This window comes from Hyperolius riggenbachi, chromosome 4, assembly GCF_040937935.1.
Source record: "Hyperolius riggenbachi isolate aHypRig1 chromosome 4, aHypRig1.pri, whole genome shotgun sequence".
Lineage (NCBI taxonomy): Eukaryota > Metazoa > Chordata > Amphibia > Anura > Hyperoliidae > Hyperolius > Hyperolius riggenbachi.
Window position 1 is genome coordinate 409,168,123 of NC_090649.1, and position 26,515 is coordinate 409,194,637.

General features: G+C 44.4%; 1 protein-coding gene across 1 annotated transcript in view; it reads right to left on the bottom strand.

Annotated features, from left to right (window-relative positions):
- Window positions 1–6,718: 6,718 nt before the first annotated feature.
- The window catches only part of ACTR2 (actin related protein 2), a 102,575-nt gene continuing 82,778 nt past the window's right edge, over window positions 6,719–26,515 (bottom strand). The window contains exons 6-9 of the mRNA XM_068232325.1: window positions 19,626–19,775; window positions 16,441–16,586; window positions 13,102–13,234; window positions 6,719–11,047 (exon numbers count right to left, since the gene is read on the bottom strand). Of these exons, the coding sequence (XP_068088426.1) occupies window positions 10,877–11,047; window positions 13,102–13,234; window positions 16,441–16,586; window positions 19,626–19,775 (600 nt within the window). The 3' untranslated portion in view covers window positions 6,719–10,876. The remainder of the gene's footprint in view (window positions 11,048–13,101; window positions 13,235–16,440; window positions 16,587–19,625; window positions 19,776–26,515) is intronic.

Here is a 26,515-nt window from a genome sequence, read left to right on the forward strand (position 1 = left end):
TATTTTTAAAATAAAAATGTATGTAAAACACAGCTCTCTGCATCTTCATTTAGATACATTATGCACATTTTACATGCGTTTTTGAAAACTATGCAGCAAGTTGTGCACTTGTAAAAATGCTTATACAGTATATGTATGTGCAGTTTTCAATGTAGCTCAAACTTTCCTTATCAGCAAAAACACTGGTTTTCTGCAACACTAGCGATTCTGCCAAGTGTGCCACCAGCCCTAAAGGACAACCAAGGTAACATCTAACATGATGAGATAGACATGTGTATGTGTGGTGCCAAGCACACAAATAACTAGGCTGTGTTCCTTATTTTCTTTTTCTGCCTGAAAGCAGAGCTGGGACAAGGTCCTTCAGCACCCAAGGCTGAGACTGCAAAGTGCGCCCCTCCATCCCTCCCACCCCAGCCGTCACACACTGATTGCTATTAGACTAAGAAGCGCCACAGGGCCCACAATCTCCCCAACACCTTAATATCTAGTTATCTGGCTTACAGTCACTGCCATGTATCCCTTTTTCTTATTTCTTTCTGCTTCAAACGCAATTAGGAATGACAGCTGAATGAATTGTGCGCCCCCTCCTACACTGTGCCCTGAGGCTGGAGCCTCTCCAGCCTCTGCCTCGGCCCGGCCCTGCCTGAAAGAGTTAAACATCAGGTATGCATGTGACAATTTCTGTCTGGGTCATGACCAGGTCAGACTATAGCATAACCCTCACTGATAAGTAATTACAGCAATAAAATACTTTCCTGTCAGTAAATGGTTTCTGAGAGCAGGCAAGAGATAAAAAGGTTCAAAAATTCATAGATTTGAGCTCTAGCATACTTCAGCGATGGTGGCATTGAGCAGAGACAATGAAACCGTAAAAACTTAAAAACTAGATTTAAATATAAAATAAAACTGGGATATAAAAAAAAAAAAAGTGATTTTTTTTTTGGACAGGGAAGATAGATACAATTGTTTTTTTCATCGGTGTATTTCACCTCTGATGTCCTTTAATGTTTTATTACATTGTTTTAATGTACAGTCTAAAAAGCATGTAAAGTATATGGTATATTAGTTTGATTTTTCAAATTATTCAGTCAAGTGGAAAAATACAGGTTTGCTAAATCACTGAGTGCCACACCCCCGCCACACTGTAAACGTGTGGTGCATTGCAGTGCACTGCACTAAGCTGCATTGCAAAGCGGCCTTTACACCTTGACTGAACATGGCCTAACAGTTTTAGAGACAGAGGCTCTGCATGACAACCAGGTATTGTTTAAAAAGAAAATAAGTGTCAGCCTCAAAATATCCCATTCGGTTCAGGTATGCTCTAGTGTTCCCCAACCCTGTCCTCAAGGCCTACCAACAGTGCATGTTTTGTGGAAATCCACAGAGGTATTTAAAGAGAACCCGAGGTGGGAATTTATTATGCTAGAGGGGCACAGAGGCTGGTTGTGCACACTAAGACCAGCCTCTATTGCCCCATGGTGTGCCTCAAAGACCCCGCCCTGCGCGCCGCTATACCCCCGCAGTGCTGTATTTGTCTGTCAGCGCCACTCCCCCACCTCCTCCGTATCGGCGCTACCCGCCTGCGTCACTTCCCTCCAATCAGCGGGAGGAAAGGGACACAGGCGGGTAGCGCGGATAAGGAGGCGGGGGAGCGGCGCTGACAGACAGCACTTAGATAAACATTGTCGCCAGCACTGCGGGGGTATAGCGGCACGCAGGGGGGAGGGGGCTCTTTGAGGCACACCATGGGGCAACAGAGGCTGGTGATAGTGTGCACAACCAGCCTCTGTGCCCCACTAGTATAATAAATTCCCACCTCGGGTTCTCTTTAATCAGCTCTGCTGAGACACTAATTACCCCACCTGTGCATGTTGGTGGTTTCCTGCAAAACATGTACTGTTGGTGGGCCTTGAGAACAGGGTTGGGGAACTCTGCTCTAAAGCAAACACTAAGCATCCAGCACAGGAGATTTGGGCGCAGCCGGCACTACCATAGGCCGTAATAGGAACTACGGCTATAGCAGCGAGCAGAGTGTTACTTCTGCGCCGTCAGAAAACGGAGCTGAGGTTACATTTAAAACACTGTAATTTGGCCTCCAGCAATAGCTGGAAGTCGAATGACATAATTCCCCACTATCCATGCCGGCCTGGAGGGGGAATAGTATTTGACATGGCCGGGACTTGTGCGGCACCAGGATAAGCCATATACCGGCAGTATCCTGCGCCGATTCATCTTGTACGCACTTTAAAGTGTACCTGAGCTTTGGCTGGGTAAAATGAGATGCTTACCTAAAGAGAGGGAAGCCTCTGTATCCTATTGCGGCTTCCCTTCCTGCTTTGATGTCCCCATCGCTGAGCGTGGCCCCCCAGAAGATTAGCAACAAGGCATTGTCACGCTGCGGAGCGTGGTTACCGTCAACGACGGGGGACATCAGACCACTGAGGGAAGCCTCAATAGGATCCCGAGGCTTCCCGCTCGGGATCGCTTTAAGGTGTCTATATACATCAATTTCACCATTTTATTGCCTGCAGATTCAATCGCTGATTGAATCGGACTGAATACCCTTAAAATGTCCGATCGATCAAATTTTTAACAATTTTAGCCAAAAATCAATTGAAAGATTTAGCTCAATTGGGCCAGGCAGGAGCAGCAGTAGATCCAGTGTCGCACTGTATCGAACAGTGCAATGCGGTCATTAGATCGATTTTCAATAGGCTCCCTGCTATAATCTATTGAAAAATGATGTGCTGTGTGTGGTAGGAGTAAATTCCTTTCAGAGGGGAAGCAATCATTTTGGAACATTGGCTTAAAATCTATACTGTATGCAAATGGCAAGCTTTATTGAAGTCGAAATCAGCACACACTGCAGCTGGTTTACTATAAAAGTTAAAACATAGTGTAACAGCTTGTACTGTACTTATAGGGATTGCCATGGTGCAAATTAAAAAATGCAAGTGAACACTGCTTTTGTCAGGTCTTCACTGAAGGTAACCTTGGATTATATAAATTGTTCATTAGACTAAAGCTACTTTAAAGTAGGCAAGTAGGTTCACACTTGTTTTAAAAATATATCCGTGGCTCCATTTTTGGGCCCAGATCAAAAACAGAGCCACGGTTACAAACCTTAAAAATAGCAGCCTTCTTTACTCAGTTTCAAAACGGATCAGTCTGTGCTCAGGGGGATCCGTTTTGAAAAACTGAACGGACTGTCTGGATTTGCACGATTTTCACGGACCACGGATGGGTAGTGAAAATCAATAGTAAACCAGATCCCCCTCTACACAGGCAGCTTTGGACACAGAAAGGGATCCATTTTCTGTATCCCAGCCTGTGGGTGGGAACCGGGCTGCCCTGCTGGAGGGGGTAGCAGCTACGACAGGGGTGACAGTGGTCGGCGGGGAGGGGGTTCTCTCCCCCCCTCCTCTTCTCACCTGGGTCCCCCGTCCCCACTCCACCTCCAGCTATTTGTGCAAAAGATGTTAAAATGTAATGTAGGCAGCGAGCGAGGAAGCTTACCTTCTCTCCTTACTTCCTCCGCTCGCCGTGTCACTTTCTGCAATGCCACCCTACGAAGTATGGAGGGCAGCATTGCAGGAAGTCAAGCGGCGGAACGCAAGGAGAGAAGATAAGCGTCCTCGCTCGCTGCCGACATTACATTTTAACAAGTTTTGCACAAATAGCTAAAAGTACAGATGTTCAACTCCAGTCCATGAGGGCCATATCCATGCCAGTATTTAGGGTGACTTGAGAAATTCAGTGTTCTACTTGATGAATCACACCTTTCATCATTCAGCTCACTCAATTAATTTGAGTTGTGCCACAAATGTGTGAGAACCTCAGCCCTTGAGGACTGGAGTTCAACACCCCTGATCTAAAGGGCACTAAAGTACAGGATCACCATTAACTATCATGACAGGGAAGAGGTTAAAGACCCTTCCCAGGCAACTGTTAATAGTGTGGTGTTCTTCCTTATCACTATGCATTGCATTTTAGGCTATGGTGCTTCGAAATACCTTTTATTGTTCGAAAAGCAGCAGCAGTCTTATGACCTCCATGAAGATTTGTTTTTTACCAAAGTGTGGATGCCTGTTGACATGGGAGGTGTAGCTGAGCTACTGCTTACCACTCCTGCCAATCAGGCACAAGGAGTGTGACTGAGTTGCCACTCAACCCCTCTCTTATAGGGGTCAGTGGTAGGTGGGCGTTTGGATGGCCCAACTCACAATGGCTGCAAAGAGCTGCCTGATCACTGGGAATTACAAAGACCACAATTTAAAAAAAACCCATAACATTTCTAACACTGTAACCACTTCAGGACCACAGTGCTAAACCCCCCTAAAGACCAGGCTATTTTTAGTTAAATTGGCCACTGCAGCTTGGAGGGGCATTTAAGTCAGGAATATAAAAATGAGTTTTACTTGCCTGGGGATTCTACCAGCCCTCTCCAGCCATCCCGTGGCCTCACAGTCACTCACAGAGCCTCCGGACCCCGCCGACAGCTAGTTTTGTTTTCGCTGACAGGCCCAGACAGGGAGTCGGCGTGCTATCTGCACCTGCGCAGGCCTGGCCACGTGTTTCCTTCTTCATGTTCCTGTCCTCAATAGCATCCTGCACAGGCGCAGAACACTATTGCGGACGGGAAGGCGTGAAAGATACGTGTGGCCAGGCCTGTCAGTGAAAACGAAACTAGCTGCCGGCGGGGGACCGGAGGCTCCGTAAGTGACTGCGAGGCCACGGGATGGCTGGAGAGGGCTGGTAGAAGCCTCAGGAAAGTACAACTGATTTTTTTATTCCTGGCTTAACCCCCCCCCCCCCCCCCTGGCGGTTTGTCATAATCCGCCAGGGGGCCGCAAATACGTTTAAAAAAAAAAAATTTCATGTAGCGAGACGAGGTCTCGCTACATGATAGCCGCTGCTCAGCGGCATCCCCCCAGCCCCTCCGATTGCCGCCGGCGATCGGAGATCAGGAGATCCCGTTCAAAGAACGGGATCTCCTGGAGGGCTTCCCCCGTCGCCATGGCGACGGGGCGGGATGACGTCATCGATGTGACGTCAAAGGGGACTCCGATCCACCCCACGGCGCTGCCTGGCACTGATTGGCCAGGCAGCGCACGGGGTCTGGGGGTGGGGGGGGGGGCGGTTGCGGCGACGCGTATAGCGGCGGATCATCGGCGGCGTTCGGGCACTGCACGCAGCTAGCAAAGTGCTAGCTGCATGCAGCAAAAAAAAAATTTATGCAAATCGGCCCAGCGGGGCCAGAGCGGTGCCTCCCGGCGGCATAGCCCGTGCTCAGCACGGGCTTACCGCCAGGGAGGTTAAGGGTCTCTTTAAGGCCAAGCTGCAGAGCCGCACAACTTAGCACACTAGCGATTTCCCCCCCCCCCCCCTTTTCCCCACCAACAGAGCTGTCTGTTGGGGTCTGATCGCCCCCCGTGGTTTTTTTTTTTTTAATCAATATTTATAGTACTTGCTTTTTAAGAAAAATGCCTATAGGGCCCGTTTCCACTAGGAGCGGTGCGATGCGGCTACGTAGCCGCATCACACCGAGGGTGTGCTGAAACACATGCACGGCAATGGAAGAGTTTCCACTGCGTGCATGTTGTGTGGTGCAGTGCAGAGCGATCCGAAAATCTGCAGCATGCTGCAGATTTTCGCACGGCCGCATCGGCCCACAGCCACGTCCCAACTCCTCCATGGACTTCCGCATCGGGAGATGCGGAAGTGATGCGGCCGGCGGGGGTAGGTAGCGGCATTCGCATCACTTACTAGTGGAAACGGGCCCTAGTTTTTTTATCTGGTCTTCCCTGCTCCTTCCCTTCCCCCGTAGGCCAATCAGCATGATCAGCTGTCGTAGGCTTCAGCCTATGACAACCGATCACTCCCCAGCGTCAGGAGTGGACAGCCGTGTCACACGGCTGTCCCCAGTACAGCGCTGCTGCTGCGGATCACAGCGCTGTACATGTTAATTAGACGGTGGTTTCGCAGTCTAACAGTCTCCCGACCACCCCCGAGCAGGAGATGCACGCGTAGCCTGCGTGCGATCTCCTGCAAACTGCAGGCCCAGGACTTGACGCCAATTGGAGTTAGGTGGTCCTTGGGAGGTTAATCTAAAAGCTGGTAATGCATAGGTTGGGGAAAAAAAACATTAAGGTTTTGCTTGGCTGTAGGTTATGGTTAAAGCTATAAGGAGGAGGGAAGGGGTATTAAGAAAATGGCAAGGACTCCTGTTAGGCAGGCTAGGGCTCTCGCAGAATCCAAAAGCAGACATTTCTTTCCAATATTTATATTCACCTGTAAGAAACCATCCTTAAAGAACACCTGAAGTTAGTAATATGGAAGCTGCATATTTATTTCCTTTTAAACAATGACAGTTGCCGGCCAGCCCTGTGGATCTATTTGGCTGCAGAAGTGTCTGAATCACACCAGAAACAAGCATGAAGCTAATGTTATCGGAACGGACAATATCATCAGAAATAGCTGATCGGCATGTTTGTTCAAAGTTCTATGGCTAAATGCATTAGAGGCAGAGGATCAGCAGGACAGCCAAGCAACTGGTATTGCTTAAAAGGAAATAAATAAGGCAGCCTCCATACTCCTTGTTACAGACGTCCTTTAGCTACCAGTAAACTGCAAAAAGAGCAACCTGGTTTTTCCCATCAAACAACCTTCCGGGGAAAAGTGTGTAATGGCATTGGTTTGCAGAAAGATGACAAAGCGCTTAAATAGAATGACCAATTTATTCCAAATTAGTTTAAAAATGACCTTAAAATGTCATGATACAGAAATTATGAAATAAAAAAAAACAAAAAAAAAGGAAAACAACCTAAAATACAAATTGTTGACCCTGTTTTCTGAAAGTTTTTAAATGTTTAAACACATGAGAACGCCAGAAATATTTATACCAGCCGCGCGTTCCATGCACATGTTGAGTAGATAACACATTCCTGACGTTGTGGTCCAAACAACGAGGCTGGGAAGAGTCTCCATATACTGGATAGGTCAGAGCGCAGATATGTAGCTGCCCAGACAAAGGGCAGTTAAGCCTAGCAGCTCCATATGAGTAGGAAGAAGTCAAATGTTATAAATATAGCAATAGCCTTCAAACACCCTGCTAGAATTCTGTGCAATTTTGAAGGCTAAAGGCTTCACCTAAACTAAACTCTCACTTAACAGGTGGAGAAAATTGGTCCGAGTATTATGTACCTACTAGAATTCCCAGCTTAGCCTCGTACTGCCTTAAAGCGGACCCAAACCAAACATTTTTTTTAATTCAAAATATTTAGTTGCAGCACTCTGACACATACAAAGATAAATAAACACTCCTTCAAACCTATGAGTATTTCAGTGCATGCTTTTTACCCTTCTCTTTGCATAACTAGGGTTATACTGGGGGCAGCCATTAGCAATTCCTCCATTGCCAGACACCTTATACTCCACCAGTTTGCCGGATTTTTTGCCGGCTATATGAAAGGAAGGGAAGGGTTTTTCGAATAAATGTAAAATATTTCATATTTGTCATCATGCAGCTGAAAAAAGGCTGCCATTTATTATTAGAATTTAGAAACTAGATTTTACTTCTGAAATCTTGTATTTTTAGTTTGGGTCCACTTTAAAGTGAACCAGAGACGAAGCACCCTCATGTATTTCACCATATATATCAGTGGGAACATAAGAGAAAACCCCTACCCTGCTACACCTACCCTGCTCTCCATTTCATTCTTCACTGCTCAGCCCGCTTCTAATCAGCCCTGATAAAATCCCTGACTGAGCATTCAGTCTGGCTTTGCTCAGGAATCATTATAGCAGAGCCACAAAAGGGCAGGCTTGGGTTTGAAAAGACATCAGAGAAGACAAACTCCGCTATAATGATCCCTGATCAAAGCCAGGCTGAATGTTCAGGTGGGGATTTTATCAGGGCTGATTAGAAGCAGGCTGGGCAGTGAAGAAGGAAACAGAGAGCAGGGTAGGCATTTTCTCTAATGTCCCCACTGATATATATGGTGAAATACATGAGGGTGCCTCATCTCTGGTTCACTTTAAAGCCTCTGTGCTCCCTGTGGCACTCTTCCCTAAGGAAAATGGATGAAGCCTTGCAGGAAGGACAAGAACCACCACTAGGTGGCATATTTCATTTCCTGCAAGCTACATTGCACTTGGAGCAGCTCTTCCATTGAAAGCAGTATGTGCTATAACAGATTTAGAACTATTTTATCTCGTCTGTTCTCCAATACATTGTTATAGTTACTCATGTGGAGAAGGATGTGCTCCATTTAATTAGGTAATGAACACATAAGGCTCTGATTTGCTGGTCATGATTATGTGTCACTTCTGCTTTAAAGCAGGAAGTAATCACAGAAAATCAGAGCTTTACAAAAATCAGTCACCTGATCAAGTTGGTCACATGCTTCTCTTCCGCTCTGATCCCTGCATCAGTTGTGCTCCATCAAAAGCTGCATGCACAGCCCCAAGACGTGTGCCTTCTTGATAGTGTTCCTGTTACTGGGAGCGCTCTGTGTTTGCACTTGAAGAACTTGAACCAGCACTTGCGCCAAACTCTCGACTGAGGTGCACAGCCATGGCCGTGCATGCGCAGTGGCTAGCAACTGGCGAAATCGGCTAGCTTTCTAAGGTGGCACAGCAGCTGAAGGGAGCAGTGTGGGATGATGGCGAGGAACCAGGAGGACTACTGGGGGCTAACAGAAGCCCTAGATAAGTTAAAGTGGGAAAAAAGGTTCTCACTTAACATACTCTAAGTCAGTTGGCTTTATTAACCAAGAATGTCCAGGTGGAGGTCAAGCCATTTATTAAAACATCTGCTATAGCAAAGAAGAGATACTGCAACCTTCTATGGGATCCTGTTGCACTACAGCTTAAGGTAGCTGAAGGGTTAAATAATTGGCAGTAGAAGGACTGCAGTCATTGTTCTTGAATTTAGGACAGCCTTTACTTAAAGGACAACTATCGCAAAAACAGTAGGCAGTTAAAATCTGCCAGAACCAACAGGTGTTGGGCCAGTCCATCTCCCCATGGGGTATTCTCAGGGTTTTCTTTGTTTTCAACAGCATTTCCTGAACAGAGGTTGCAAAGTCTAACTGACAAAATGGTGTGCAAGTGGCCCGGCGGATCGCTCAGAAACAGCCTATCAGTCCACCGACAGACTGTACACACGCTGTACTGTCTGCTGAAAACACGCCCAGCAGGAGGTGACGACGGACCAGTTGCTGCCTTTGATCAGGCGTGTGTACGGACCTTTACTATTTTGGCAGTTAAACTGCTGTTCAGGAAATGCTGTTGAAAATAAAGAAAACTCAGAGAATCCCCCATGACGAGATGGACTGGCCCATAACTGCCTACTTTTTTGTGACAGTGGCCCTTTATTAAAGTTCATATGACATCTGCTGCACAACTGCTGATTGAGCAACCATTCAACAACCATTGTTATACAACCAACTTTTGACACCAATTTTCACTGAATCCAGACCTGGATTACAGGATCCCACATGCTCTCCTACAATCTCTAGCCCTAGAGAACCCTAGTCAAGCAGTCATGTGTCTTATGAATCATGGAAATAATTCAAGGGTCAACTTGTGTCCACTTCCAGAGAACGCATCAGGAATAAAGAAACAAAAAAACCTTCAAATTTATTGCTTGGCTTTAAATGTGCTCCAGTTTAACCTAAAAAACAAACAAACAAAAAAAAAAACCTAGCTGAATAAATGAGATTACACATTACACCAAGTACAGACCACCATCAAAATACCTATTGCATTACTAGCTCAAAGTGTCACAACGCAGAAACACTTTCTGTAAATTCCCATCTTCCTCCAAAGAAGACCCACATGGAATAAAAACGGAAGGAATGCCGTACGTCCTTCTGCAAATATGCATCAACACTGTGTATTGCTCGCAACCAAAACTCATCTTCAATGGAAACGCCTTCCCCAGAACAAGGGAAAGTTGATTGGCACCCATATTTATGTCGATATATATGCACTTTTTATATAATCTATGAGCTCCCTAAAGAAAAGATTTTAGGGTAAAATAAAGACAAGCAAACATTTTTTTTTATCTTTACAGATACAATTCTCTATATTTAGAAATTATCAAATTATCACATACATGTTTTTAACTTTTAAACTTTTCGTTTGTTTCTGGGAATGAACCATCAGCTGACCTTATCGCCTGGACAAGTGCTTTTGGTAGGCCACAGTGTAAAGAGGAAAGGGAGGGGAACACCTCTATCCAATGTATGGTACAGCGCATGGAATTGTACCATAAACACATACTTTAAAAAACTCAAGAGATAAAAACAAAACCAAGTGATGCAAGCAGATTGGCCAAGAGGATTCCCAATGGAGTAATAGTAAAAAATACTTTTTTTTAAATCATACTGCAGAGATGGGGGGGGCAGTGAGGAATACAAAAACTAACCTTCCCCAGGACTGCTATAAGCTACGGTTTTGATATCTTTTTTTACGGAAAGGAAGCCAAACCACCCAGAGAGTAGAAGATAAAGCCGGCGGCCGTAAAGCAGCGTACTAGGAGAAAAATAAAAAAATAGCCTGTGTTTAGTCAGTTGCTGACTGCAAACAGAAGATGTAGCGAATAGGCTCTGTTGCTGAAGCCTTGCATTTGTAAAGAAAATTGGCAAATGAATCAGTATAGCCATCATAACAACAAAGAACAAAGCACCCCCCCCCCCTCCTCCCCATCCCTGGCCGAGGACATAACAGAAAAAAATATATATATATGACCGATGAGGCCAGAAGGGCACAGACAGGCCTTTCCAAGTCATATAGCTGAATGAGTTCAGAGATTGGCAATAGAGGAAATAAGGAAAGCTTTAGATAAGCAATGGAAAACTGGCAGTGGAGTTTATCGGACAGTCACACCAAGCTTCTCCAGAACCCGAACTCCCTTCTCCTGGTACTCCTGCCGGGTCATCCAGAAGTTGTCTTTATCTTTCATGATGTCTGCTAAAACAGCGCCCCCTAAGAATACCATGTGCTTACGGCGAGGAGGATCCTCAATACGAATCTTGAATTTCTGCAATGAGAGGAAACATCATCAATATACAGTAACTGTAGTAAAAACAAGGAAAGCATCTTGTTCTACTCACAAATTAGTATTTTATCATTTAAAAAACTTTTACAGTAAAAGCTCTATCTCAGAGCTGCAAGGATCAGCAGGTGTCAGCGTCAGTAACTCAACCAGCTCCCTGTAAATTGAGGTCGGAAACTGCGAAACTTGTGGGCTGGGTCAGGTAGTTTTCTCTTTTAGGGAAGGACGTGTTGGCTCCCCCCTCTAAGCTCCTCCCAAACTACCTTATGCAGAAAAAAAACTGGTGTAAAATTGCACTGTTTGTACAGAAAGTACCACTACATGACTGAGCCAGATAAGTACTTTCTTTAATGCATATGATGGTGAATTTGAATAAATCTGTAATTGCTTAAAAATATTAGAGTCTGAAGCCAATTCAAATACTTGTTTTTACCTTTTATTTACGTTCATGAATATGAGCAGTCCGAAAACGATGCATTGCCGTGGCAGAACGAGGGCTACCCCCCAAATCCCTGGGGGAAAAAAAAAAAAATCAGGGAGCGCTTCCTGGTAGAGGCAGAGCTTTGCTCTGTAGCTCTGCCTCTACTGGAGTCAATCCCCGACTCACCCCGCCCCTCTCAATCTTCTTTCACTGAGAGAAGCGGGGAGAGGAGGAGATCCACACGGAGATTGATGACGGAGATTGAGGTTAGAGACAAAGCTACAGTGCAAAGCTCCGCTTCCCTAGGCAGCAAAATCCACGACCTCAAAAGTTGTGGAATTTTGCCCTGGGATTTGGGGGGTATAAAGCCCTCGTTCTGCCGTAGGAATGCGGCATTTTGGCACTGCTCATATTCCTTAACATAAATAACAGGTAAAAACAAGTATTTAAATGGTCTTCAGGCTCTCTTTAAACCATGAGAAATTAAGCCAATTTTAATTGGCTGGGTGGCATTATAGACCCTTCAAACTAGCAGGGTGTCACTTGGAGTGCTGCTTATGCTCTGGTACCTTGAAGAGTGCGTTTTAAAATGCCTGAAAAGCGCTTACAGCGTGATAACTAACTAGATCAGGGGTAGGCAGCCATGAAGAGGTGGAGATCTACAGTCCAAAAGTGGGCAACACCAAAGGATGGCAGCAGCAACAAGGCAAAATTCGGGTGATAGTCAAGCTGCCATAGTTGTATACAGTAATACAGAGGTATGGCAATAACGATATTGTAACAGTATTAACAATACCAGACACCTACCAATGACATACAAATACCAGCAACAGGGAGAGATTACCAATGACCGTATAACCATCATTCAGAATCAGATTGAAATGGACCTGAACTCTAGCACAGGACAGAAGGAAAACAGAGACATGCACCATGTTTGTATTTAGAGAGTTTAGCCTGTTTAATTCCCCCTCCTCTTTGTCTAATGACAAGTTGTAATTTGATCTCTCCCCTTTGTCACATGACTGCCATGGCAGAGATAGCAGTTAAACTCATTTAAAAGCACAGGATGTTAACAATAGGTCTGCTACCATGAATAAGGAAGTAGAAACAGTGTTGATTTTAGGATTTGTATCAGCTGTAACAATGACATGTTTTTCCTTTAAAGGTTATTATGCTGTTGTGTAGCAGAGTTCAGATCCACTTTAAGGTTAAATGGGACCCTAGGAAAAGTTAGATCTGTGGGTGCACCTTTGATGGCCACCTATGTATTGAGGGGTAAGATGTGGTGGGAACTAGAATCAACTAGGCCCCTAGTCTTTCTCCAGGCCCTAGGCAAATGCCTTGTGGAAGATCCGGCTCTGCCTTCACTGGCCCAGTGCATCAATAGCTCCCCCCCAATATGGTGCTGTTCCCCCATGAAATCACTATACCACGGTGCTTCTTTGCACCTCCCCCTTACATCCCCCCACCTCATGCTTCCTTATACCCCTGGGGTGCCTTTACTATGAGGCAAGAATGCTGGCCACAATGTGCATCCTATTGGGCCATGAATCTATTATTTACCATCTTTAGAAGGTAAATAAAAATGCCAGCTGTTCATGGTATTGTGAAATCTTACCGACAGCTTGTCAACATCTCCTTTTAGAACTCGTTCTAGATAGAGTTGTTTAAGTTCTCTCTCCAGGCGAGATGGAAGACCGGGATACATTGTGGAGCCTCCAGACAGCACAATGTGCTTATAGAACTCTGGCCTGCAAAGAGAAACAAGATGTCAGACAAACAGATACTAGAGACCAGTCCATCCTGCTGGAAGATGCACTTCATGTTAACTAAATGGTATGCTGAGGTTTTTTTTTTGTTTTTTTTAAATTTAAAAGAAAGACACCAGCAGTCATTGTCACGCCACACCACACCACAGGATGACTAAAAAACCCTCAGGCCGGGGTCACACTTGCTAGATTTACACGCACTATACTGCATACAGCAAAATGTGCAGCACCGCAATAGCCAACAAAGAGAATGTCCCGCTTGCTCTCTGCTTTTTTATTATGCATGATGGGTATATCCCCAATAACAATGCATTTCGCTGCAATACAGAAAAACATGAACAAATGTGGTAAATCATGGACAATAAAACACAATCGCAGCCCACCAGGAAGCCTGATATTGCACAGAGAAGTGTGAGAGCAAGCGTGACCACTACCTCAGAAGAGTAAATCCAGAAGGTCCACACACTCGCTTGTAGACTAAGTCTGCTTTTATTCAATAGACGTGACACAATTCCATTCCATTATGGAGTGTGCAGACCTTCTGGATTTACTATTGACTGTCCTTTTGGTCCTGCACCTCCACAGTGATGTGCAATTCTTCTTCTGATCACGGACTACCTCAGAAGAGGTTTCACCTGTATCAGGACTCCTGTAGTAATGGATGTTTGCTTTCTGCCTTTAAGTGAGTTAACGGTTAAAACAGGAAGCCAAGCCATGTGTTTCCAATATTGTGACACTTGAAGCGGATCAGAGATGAAAAACTAACTATAACAAGCAACTTATCTATATTTATCTAAAGTTTAGATAGTTTACACAGCAAATCTAGCTGCAAACAGCTTTAATAGAATATGATTATTTCTTCCTGTGATACGACAGCAGCCATGTTGTTTGTAAACATTACACAGAGGCAGGCTTATCTGCATCTTGAGCAAAAAACACCTAATCCTCCCCTCTGCCTCTGAAATCTCTGGCTAGTAATACCTCCCCCTCCTCCTGCCCAGACTGAGCTCCCATGAGCCCTTGCTACTGTCTGAAAGTGCCTTGGCTCTCTGAAAACCTGTGGGTGTGGCTTGTTTAGTTTATACGGAATTTGAGTATTAAAACAAAAACAAAAAAAAGTATTTGGCTTGAGGAATGCCCTATAAACAATAGGAAAGGAAAACAATTATGCAATGTGTAAAAGTTCATCTCGGTTCCACTTTAAAGTAGAGGCAGAACTTTTACCTATGATTAGGAGTACAACATATGCAAATATCTGACAAATCAGAAATGTATTGCCTTAAAGAGACACTGAAGCGAAAAAAAATATATGATATAATGAATTGGTTGTGTACTATGAATAATTACTAGAAGATTAGCAGCAAAGAAAATATTCTCATATTTTTATTTTCAGGTATATAGTGTTTTTTCTAACATTGCATCACTCTATAATATGTCCAGATTACACAACACTCAGCATTCAAAATGAGTCTTTCAGAGCAGTCTGTGAAGTAATAAACTCTTCTCTGCTAGAGGAAAAGTAAACAGTTCAATTACAGTTCAGATAATAAAAGTCAGATAACAGCCCGCTCCATGACCAAGTTGGTCGGAGAGCTTAATAGCTTTTTTGCATAGAGATAACAACTGGAGTTTCTCAACTCTTCCTGCACTGGAAACAATTAGACTGATGTATCTGATCTTAATGTTTTTTTTCTTAGCTGTACTACACATACAAATCATAATATCATTTTTTTTTCGCTTCAGTGTCTCTTTAACCAGTCAGATTTTTTTTTTAAAACATTTGCAAACTGGAAAAAGTTAAAGATGGAAACTGAGTGGTTACCATGGGCAACATTTTTACACTATTCACATTATTATATGGCAGCCTCCATATTCCTCTCCCTTCAGTAGTCCATTAAGTACAGTCCTGCAGTGTCAAAGGTAGAAGAACCGTTGACTCAGCTGTGATGACGTGATGCGCATATACGGTCTTTGCTTGTACATCAAGTCAAAATTTCATATAAACATGTAGTTCTCTTGCAAAGCGCTCTTAAAGGATAACCAAAGCTGAATCATACAGTAAAAACAAAGGTAGCAGGCATGTATATGAAGTAGTTCTCATAATGGCACCCGCAGTCGGGAGCGCTCTGCGCATGACGTAGTTATGACGTCACCGGCGTGCAATCAAGGACGCGCGCAGCCAGACCTGGGCACTAATGCCAGAGCTGCCCGATCAAGAAGTGGCTGCAGGGGGCTTTTGCGAGCGAAAGGAGGCTGAAGGAGAAGGGGGGGGGGGGGGGTTTGTCATGAGGACTACTTCATATACAGGTCTGCTTTCCCTGTTTTTACTGTATGCTCTGGTATCCTTTATACCAGGTTTCTTGCTATTACTTTTTTTACCTTTACAATATGACTGTTTTGTGAATTAGAGCAGCATCTACAGTTTGAGTCTCCAGCACCATCTACTGGTAAAATCCATTACTGCTACGCCCTCATGTTTTAATCATTCGGTATTATTTTAAACCAGGAGCAGCATGAAACTCACTGTTTTGTGTCAGGGGTCTGTGGGCAGCCCTCCCCAACATCATATTGACTCACTAGCAATGGATTTCTATTTCCCATAAACATTTCCTTTATGCATTCCGACAATGAGACAATACAGGGATTATTTTACTCATAAGTAATGATGCTTTGCCACATTTTTTAAGAGAACAAGTCACATTGCTTTACTTCCTGCCCCTTAACCCATTAGCAGCTTCAAAGGAATTATCTGGTTTAAGAGAATTCCAAACGTGTTGTGCTGTAAATTCTTGGAATGCTTTGATGGCTCTCTGCTAGTAGAAGATATAGAAACAGAAAGCAGGTGTCCACTATTATTGTCTCACACTGCTCCCTAGTGACACCTGGCCATAAACACACATTACAGAAATACTAATTAGCATCCAGGAAATGTAACAAATGAAAACAAATTGCTAAAATAAATTGGCCTGGTGCACTTGCAAGATTCTAAATAAATTGGCTGCTAAAGTGTTCAATGGGTGCACAGTTTTTTCTGCTAATAGGGTCAGTTTGTTCAGAAGCTTGCATACCACAAGGCAGGCAATGTGCAGCCTTTGACCTCTTTGCCACATGCGGTTCCACATCTGTGATTCTAGAGCCGGCAGTGTTAACCTTTCAGTGGAAAAAAAAAAAAGAACGCAATCTCTCACCGAGTATCAATGTCAGCTGCCTGGATGGTGTTGAACAGCAACTCAGCAACGCCAACGCCTTCCACGTTGATAAGATGAGGCTGGAACAGAGCTTCTGGTGCTTCAAAGCGCTCTCCCCCTACTTTAATAACCCTGCCATCTGGAAGCTGTGCAATAAAAAAAAAAGGAAAGAACATTTACAATGCCACCCTTTTATTCCTGAAACCGCTGCACTTCTCCAGTCCTTATTAGCGGAGAGAGATTTTATTGTGCCCTCTGGTGTCAGAGGGACCTTGTGCTTTGCCTGCGCAGTAACTAGCTCACTGTAAGTGCTTGGCAATGCTTCAGTCACAATCATCAATGTTATTACCGACAACACTTTCATACACCAAATACATCAATTAGTGAAACACATAATAAGCAGTGAACAAAGGCATTGCTGTAGTAGTAATAAAGTTATTCCTATTTACAATGATTATGAAGCTTAGCAGGGCAATTTTATGCTATAGTCTCAAATGAAAAATAGAACAGAGGGCACAATAACCAAGTTTATAACATTTTAAAAATGCACGTACACACAAGATGTACATTTGACCTATAGTAAAATGCACTGTTACTTATTGCCTAAGCAGCTGCCATTGCAGCTCTGTACTCGCCACTAGAGGTCCAGGCTTCACTGCAGTCACATGACAGTGAAGCCTAGACAGGTAGCGCCAAATACAGAGCTGCAAGGGAGATGGGAAGATCTATACAGTTATAGTAAACACGGTATGAAACTACTGGAACAGAAAAAAATATATATAAATGGGTTTGAAGCTACTGGAAGGGTTAATACTAAAATATCCACTTCACTCATGAGCGAATTGATAAGATTGCCATACCAACAATGCTGACAATATTCTGCTGTATCCAGGTGGGGGAAGCAGAGAATTTTCTCTACTTTGTATGCACAGCAATTATTAAATTACAAGACAATCTGATCATTTCTCATGCAGCAGGCAATCTTATCAGTTAACTTTAGTGATATGTGACTATGCCCTTGAATTACTTTTTTTTTTTTTAATTTATTATGACCAGTCTTTTTCATTTTTTCCATGTTTAAAGTGGACTTGAACTCAGAACATCCTCTCTGCTCTAAAAGATACACAACAGCATAATAACCTTTAAAGGGACTCCGAGCTCAGAAAAAAAAGGAAAGTTGTACTCACCAGGGGTTTTTTCTAGCCCAGTGCTGGTCGGGAGGTCCCACGCCGGCGTCCTGGCTCCTCTCCTTCTCCCCGCTCCGGAATGGCTGGCAGGCCGCAGCCCGGGCGACACTCTCCCGAGTGTCGGGCTGCTTCTTCCGCATATGACGCGGATTACGTCACACGCCGGCCGCCTCGCGTCATCACGGCGGCCGGCGTGAAAGTACTGCGCATGCGCGCTTTGTTCGCGCATGCGCAGTACTTTCACGCCGGCCGCCGTGATGACGCGAGGCGGCCGGCGTGTGACGTAATCCGCGTCATATGGGGAAGAAGCAGCCCGACACTCGGGAGAGTGTCGCCCGGGCTGCGGCCTGCCAGCCATTCCGGAGCGGGGAGAAGGAGAGGAGCCAGGACGCCGGCGTGGGACCTCCCGACCAGCACTGGGCTGGAAAAAGCCCCTGGTGAGTACAACTTTCCTTTTTTTTCTGAGCTCGGAGTCCCTTTAAACAAAAAACAATTTTTGTTACACCTGATACAAATCCTGAAATCTTCTACTTCTCGATTCATGGAAGCAAACATATTGGTAACATCTTGTACTTTCAAATTGCCATTTCTGCCATAGGCAGTCATGTGACACGGGGAGATCAGATTACAATTTGTGATTAGTCACAGATTAAGGGGATTAGATAGGCTTAACTATCTAAATACATGAAGGGTGCATTTCTCTGTATTTCTTCAGTCCTGTGCAAGAGTTCAGGTCCACTTTAATGTTTTAGAGCAAAAATGTTATTTTGAGTTTCATACCACTTTAGGTTAGGAGCGGAATAAACCAGATCAAAAGGAAAGAGAATATTTACAACAACCAATCAGGTTTTAGCTGTTAGGCTGGTTTCACAGTGGGATGTTACAGGCGCACGTTAGAGCAGGCACCCCACCGCACAGCAATGAAAAATCAATGGGCTGTTCAGTGCCCACGTTGCGTTACTTAGTAACGCTGCGCCATAAAACAACGTACTGCATGCAGTACTTTATAAGCGGCAGAGCAGCGTTAGACTACTTGCACATGCTCAGTAATGTTGGGGTGGAGCGGAGAGCGGCCGGGCACATGGCTAATTAATATTCAGTGACGTGCAGTGTTTACTTCCTGGAGCGGCCGCTCTGTGCGGCGATTGGCCGGGCGGGATCACGTGATGCCGCATGCGTCCAAGAGTGCGCATCACGGACGCCAGAGTGAGCTGCACAACGCGGCTCACTCTGACGTCCACATCAGAAAGCACCAGGCGTTGCGTTAGGGGCACGTTATGCGACCTTAACGCCCCCTAAAACGTAACGTCCTGGTGTGAAACCAGCCTTAAAGGGAACCTAAACCCTAGGGAAAAAAAATGTGTTTCACTTACCTGGGGCTGTTACCAGCCCCCTGCAGCTATCCTGTGCCCTCAACATTACTCCTGGATCCTCTGGTCCCTCGCCGGCAGATACTTTTGTCTTTGCCGACCGAGTCGGTGGGCTGCCACGCATATCATTACACCCGTTACCCCGGAAACAGGATGCTATAGAGGGTGTCACCACGCATCTTTGTACGCGTTGACACCCTCTATAGCGTCCTGTTACCGGGGTAACGCGTGTAATGATACGCGTGGCGGCCTGCCGACTCAGAGTCGGCAAAAATGAAAGTATCTGCCAGCAGGGGACCAGAGGATCCAGGAGTGACAGCGAGGGCACAGGATGGCTGCAGGGGGTTGGTAAAAGCTCCAGGTAAGTGAAACTCATTTTTTTCCCTAGGGTTTAGGATCCCTTTAAGGAACCCACTAATAGTACAATGTTGACAGTACAATCTTACCAAATCCATGCAGTAAGCGTCCAAACAGGGTGAATATACTTTGAACAGAAAGAAATCTGAGCAAGAGTGGACCAGTAGCTCACAGCACTCTCCATAAATCTACCTCAGTGTGTATTCTGAAAAAGATATACTGGGAATGACCACAATGATGATGTGCTGAATGCTGGTTGTCCAATACTCACTGTGTAAGATTCTACAAGCACCGTCGTTTCTAATGCCAGCTTTTGCTCCTGCTCTATATTGTACCCAACATAGCAGAGCTTCTCCTTGATCATACGGACAGTCTCAAAATCTGCAGAGTGATTGAAGGCATATCCACGCAACAACAGCAACTGCAAAACATAGGGCCCAGTTATTGAACAATTTTTTTGCAAAGTTTTATTTCAGTCGAGCTTAACGTGGAAGTGTATATATAGCCATAGAACGCTGTGCTAAATCAGCATTCAATGAGACATTGAAAATGCTCCTAATCCTTCTCACATGCTCATTTCAGGATCAGCATCCCTGAGCCTAGGCTGGAACAGAGGAGTGAAGAGAATCTAACCAAAATAGATAAAGACAGCAATAACCTCCCTGGTGGTATGATTATTTCTGGATTTTAGGGTCCAAAAGTGGTGCAAATGTTTTGCATGCTTTTATACCCTAAAACCAGGGGGGGGGGGAATCATACTGCAGTGAGATCTGCGGCAGCCCCTGCACTCACCTCCCTGGGATTCAGCGCTGCAATTCCCCCTCAGTCATCCAGGTGTTGCTGTAACCTTGTAGTGAGATTGCCGTCTGTCTTCATGATGAAGAACAGCGATGTCATCAGAGGGATCCAAAGCCTCCAAGGACCGAAAGGAGAATGGCTGCCAGCGTCTGGATCCCGGGGGAGGAGAGTTGAAATGCCCACTGCACTTAAAGAGACTCTGAAGCGAGAATAAATCTCGTTTCAGAGCTCATAGTTAGCAGGGGCATGTGTGCCCCTGCTAAAACGCCGCTATCCCGCAGCTAAACGGGGGTCCCTTCACCCCCAAACCCACCCCCGCAAACGTTAGTCGTAGAATTGGTCGTTCCTGGAGGCAGGGCTAACGGCTGCAGCCCTGCCTCCAGTCGTGTCTATCAGCGGCGCATCGCCACCTCTCCCCCGCCCCTCTCAGTGAAGGAAGACTGAGAGGGGCGGGGGAGAGGCGGAGATACGCGCTGACAGACGCGCGTGGGGCAGGGCTGCGGTGGTTAGCCCTGCCCCAACCAGGAAGAGATTCCCGGCTGCACCGAGGGGATTTGGGGGTGAAGGGACCCCCGTTAAGCCGAGGGATAGCGGCGTTTTAGCAGGGGCAAACATGCCCCTGCTATCTATGAGGTCTGAAGCGAGATTTATTCTCGCTTCAGACTCTCTTTAAGAGTTGCATAGACCTCCCGGCAGCTACCCAGAGTCTTTTTTTCCACTTCGATCCTGACTCTGGGTTTCCGCTAGGGATGTTGAACACCTCTTATTTGTGTTACAGTTGAATTTTAATTATTTCCTGTCCTACATTAAAGAGGAACTGTCAGCCATACTATCTCAGAAAAGAAAAAAAACATATGTAGAGATATATATATATACATACATACATACATACATACATACATACATATATACATACATACATACATACATACATACATATATACACACACATTAGAGATAACCCCTACCCTGCTGTTTAATCCTTCACTGCTCAGCTTGCTTCTTATCAGCCCTGATAAAATCCCTGACTGAGCATTCAGTTTGGCTATGCTCAGGAATCATTATAGCAGAGTCTGTCTTCTCTGATGTCTTTTCAAGCCCAAGCCTGCCCCCCCCCCCCCCCCCCCGGCTCTGTTATAAGGACTCCGCTATAATGATTCCTGAGCAAAGCCAGACTGAATGCTCAGTCGGGGATTTTATCAGGGCTGATCAGAAGCAAGCTGAACAGTGAAGAATGAAACAGAGGGCAGGGTAGGTGTTTTCTCGAATGTTCCCACTGATATGTATGGTAAAATACTTGAGGGTGCTTGGCCTCTGGTTCCCTTTAAGTGTGGCCATTTTGAAGCCAATCCTAATGTCATTTCCTGCCTTACTCTCCTCTGCCTGATTTGCCCGCCCTTCACTATAGAAAGTGCATCGTCTCAGCATGAGAAATACTGGCCAATCAGAGAGGAGCAGAGGTGTGGGAGGGGAAACCAGGAGGGAAAGAGGCTTCAGCCAATCAGGATGCATTAGTTAAAAAAAATAAAAATAAATAAAAAAAAGAGTCAGGTAAACTGGGAAATGATCATTTATCAACAAGAAAAGTAATAGTGATTTTAGCTTTTGGATTGCCTGGTTAGCACCCTTATTACTTGTTTACCAGATAAAAATAAAAAATAGATTTTTGATTTTATGCCTGACAGTTACACTTTAAGCCTGAATCACGTAACCAGGACTTAAATCCCAAGGGTTGGTACATGCCTGCCCATACATGATACAGCTGTAACAAAAAGTATACGTTTCCCTCTGCTGCTATAACTGTAGGGACAATCAGGATACAGAAACAAAAATCCGACAGATCTTGTAACATTTCCCTCGACCACTCAAAAATCTGGATGACCCTAGACTAGAGAAAGAAAAAAAAATTCCGGTATATGTGGAGACCATAAAATCAGTATCTTATACATTCATGTCACATAGGTGACTAATCTTGGTGACTTGTCACTAGATGCTGTGACTAATTTCCAGAATTAGACATGCATCAGTAGCAACTGTTGCTGATCTCCTCTTTCTAGTGCATGTAACCCAGCAACTGAACGTTTTCAGTGTTTGTGAGGGGCCGCACTGTCACTGGCGATATTCACTCCGTATACAAGACTCCAAGGGGTTATGGTACATACATCAAGGGCTTAAAAAAAAAAAAGATCAAGGGCTTGGAAAAATTGGGTGGGTGCTAGTATATATTTTGATGACCACTTCTATTATATGGCTTAGTTTGAAAAGTCAGTGGATTTGATTGCTAGGTACTACAATCATATCAGTTATCTACTTATTTTAATACTGTATATACTCTGTGTAATGGCTTTTGAGCCCTGTTCTCACTGAAAAGGTGACAGTACAGCAAAAAAAAAAACAAAAAAAAAAACCTCTATCTTGTACTACCCATTCAGACATCTTGCACACTACATGCAATTCTGATTTTTATACGATCAGATTTTTTTAGTCAAAAATTACAGCAAGCTGCTACACTTTTTTAAATCGGAACAACAAAATCTGAGATATATATATAAATAAATCGGAATACCATTTAGTGTGCAAGAGGCCTCAATTGCAGTATGCAATGCATTTGCTGATCGCACCTCACTGCATTAGTGGTAAGAAAGCCCATAATACTGTGGTTACAAGAAAGCTGGTTACGAGAAAGCTGAAAAAGTTTGATTTAACCAACATTGGGATACGGACAAAATAATGAGTACATTAGTCCTTCACAGGGCTACTCTAGTAGAAAATATAATTCTGGAAAGGACCGCTGTCATGAACTACAAGCAGTTTGGAAAAATTCAAAACAGACTGGTAAAATCTAAAAGTCCTGCATGTGTGGATTAGCACAGCAAGATATTATACAGTCCCATGTCCATTCCAACTAACCATATATCTGTGGGTGCTGTAAATCATTCTATTTAAAAATGGATGATGGAAAACAAACATTGACAAAAATCTGTTTCATTATCCAGTTTTAGTAGGCATGGTAACAGTCAAGTATGCTTTACATTTTTACCACAAGATGTCACTGCAGACTCATCTACAGTACAGCAGAGTGTTTATGGAGCACTAAGGTCAGTGATTTGTCAAGTCCAGCATACATGCACATAAAGGCACTCATGATTACCACATTATCCTGAAGGGTATACAGAGTACCCTAAATCAGGGCAATTACCAGGATTTACAGGTATGACTCAAGGTATTAAAGAAATGATATTTGTCACCTGCTCTCGTAAAACTGACAGGGAATGGCTCCTATTTAAAAGAGGAACTCCAGTAAAAATAGAATAAAAAAGTGCTTCATTTTTACAAGAATTATGTATAAATAATTTAGTCAGTGTTTGCCCATTGTAAAATATTTTAAATCCCTTATTTACATTCTGACATTTATTACATGGGGACATTTTTACTGTTAGCAGGGGACGTAGCTGCTGCATGCTTTTTTGGCAGTTGAAAACAGCTGTAAACAGCTATTTCCCACAATGCAACAAGGTTCACAGACAGGAAACTGCCAGGAGTACCACGGTCCTCAGAGTTTCTTGTGGGAGGGGTTTCACCACAATATCAGTCACACAGCGGCCCCTGATGGTCTGTTTGTGAAAAGGAATAGATTTCTCATGTAAAAGGGGGTACCAGCTACTGATTGGGATAAAGTTCAATTCTTGGTCGGAGTTTCTCATATACACTGAGCCATTCACACTTGTTTAAACCATTGTGGTGAGTGGGCCGCACTTCTGTGCAGTCCGTGATAATCCTGGGCAGGCGGATGCGTTCCCCATATAGCCTATGGTGGTAACTCATCGGACAGGGGTAACAGGCGGACTACAGTGGACAATCGGAAGCAGACACTATACTGTCCACTCCTACTGGCTGGCTGTGCATGGTTGGTCTGATGGCAGATGGGAACTACCGAGTCTCAGCCAATTAGGCTCTAGGCCAGTACACAGTAATTTTACCACATCCATGTATTCAAAATCTCTTGGCCCTCATACTACATGGAAGTGGTAAAATCGGCCAACCATTGGCCAATGAAAATTAGATGTGTGTATGCACCTTCAAGGTCACCAGACACCCGATGTAACCAAAAGATAGATCCCTGTCAAATCAAATCTGATCAGAGAAGGATCAAATCCTTCCACACACTAGGCTTAGATTTAAAGAGACACTGAAGCCTCTTAAAAACCTGTTTTTTTATGACAAAATCCTGATTAACATCATAGCCCTACCTAAACCGCCCTATCTATCTAAATCCCCCCAAACTCACGCCCTCTCCCCTGCACAATCCACGACTTTCTTGGTCGTGGATTTTGCTGCTGTTGGAGGTAGAGCTATCAGCCGCGTATCTCCGCCTCTCCCCCGCCCCCGTTAGTGAAGACAGAGAGGCGGGGAGAGACGGCGATCTGGGCTGACAGACGCGCTGAGAGGCAGAGCTGCGGCTCATAGCTCTGCCTCTCACGGAGGCGCTGCTCAGATCGCCCCCCCGGGGAGTTGGGGGGGGGGGGGCGGATTTAGATAGTGTGCAGCGGCGGGAATGCAGCGGTTTAGGTAGGGCTGATATGTTAATCAAGATTTTGTTATAAAATGAGGATTTATTAGAGAGACTTCAGAGTGTCTTTAATCATTAAACCTAATAAAAATCTATCGAACTGCAGCAAGGCCCCTTGCACACCGCAAATCCGATTTAGGATTCCTATTTGCGATTCCGATTTTCCCTGGATGCTATTAACACAAGAAGAAAAATGCAGAAAAAAAATACAGCATATCAGTTGAAAGGGTCCGCACCGTCTAAAATATAAGTATTTATTGAAGCTCTTTAAAACATCATAGGCAGAAGATAAATGTGTGCCGGGTCACCATTGACGCATGGCGTTTCGGATACAATCCTTCCTCAGAATGGTTCCAATGCACACTATCTGTTGGCAACTGGATAGTGTGCATTGGAACCATTCTGAGGAAGGATTGTATCCGAAACGCCGTGCGTCAATGGTGACCCGACACACATTTATCTTCTGCATATGATTGGGGTGGTCACGGCACGTCAAATTCATTGGTGCGGATGTGATTGAATCATTGATATACAGTGGAGTAATACAACCAGTACGATGGAAGAATTGGGCGATCGAGCATCCAGTATTTCGTTTTCCTTGACAAATGAAGATGCAGCAAGCAATATGGCCCCGATTCCGGCTGGAAAGGGCTTTTTGAAAAAACCTGACCCGAAAATTGCTAAGAGCGATTTGGAGGCCCTGAAGAAACGTTATGTGGATTTGGATACACACGCCAAAGCCCTGGTGGAATACTACAGAGAGGGGAAAATTCCAAGGAACATACGGGCCCAGGTATCTCCAATACTGTTTCCGAAATGTAAGGACTTTTGTAAGACTTGGGAGCAAATTTGGAACAAAGCGGCGTTTGACGCTATCCTTGTGACAGTTCAGAGAATTATGAAAGAGTTTCCGCAATTGAATGGACAGATCTCAAATCTTAAAGTTAAGCTAGCAGAGATGCTGGAAAAGGCTGAATTTGACAGATATAATCAGGCTCTAAAATCAAAAATGAAGGAGTATGAGGCAGTTTTGGAGGATGCAAAACGTAACAAGTTTCATCGTGATGAACAAGACTATCAGACGGGTTACGTCTATCTTTGGCAAAGAGGTGGGGTTCACGTCCATTTTAGACGGAACAAGCCCAATAAACCAAGAAAATTTAAGAAGCATCCTAAACCTCTGGCTCCTGGGGATCCTACTCCTCAATCGTCATCTGATTTTTTACAATCGACAGACGACCAGTCACTGAACTCCGACAGTGCAAGCGGAGGGGAGGAAAGAAATACCAAAAAAAGAAACAAAGAGAAGCCGAGAGGAGGCTCCTCGATGGAGTTGAGGAATCGAAAGTTATTCCAGTCGATTTGGTGGTCAATATCTCTGACCATAAGCTCACACAAGTTGAACATCAAGTTCTAAACTATGGATTATCATTTTGTCCGTCTCATTTTCCAGATTTCTTTCAATTAGACATTGAGTTACAGAGATTTTTTAGAATTATTACGTTGAAACATTTTTTTGCTTCGGGTCCAGTCTTTTCAACTCCAAATACCGACCAGACTGAAGCTATCAACCTGAAAGAATGGGGTTTGAGGAATAAGAGCTCATTTTAACCTAGCAGTCATGTAGTGATTGAGAAGTTCATTTCTCAGGTTAAAATGGGTACCGGGAGATTACAAGTGGATTTTGAAGCCAAGAAATTGACACATTGAGAACAATGTAACCAAGGAAGAAAGATTGGCGATTAAACAGTTAAGGAAGAACTCTGCAATAACCATACGTGCGGCTGATAAGG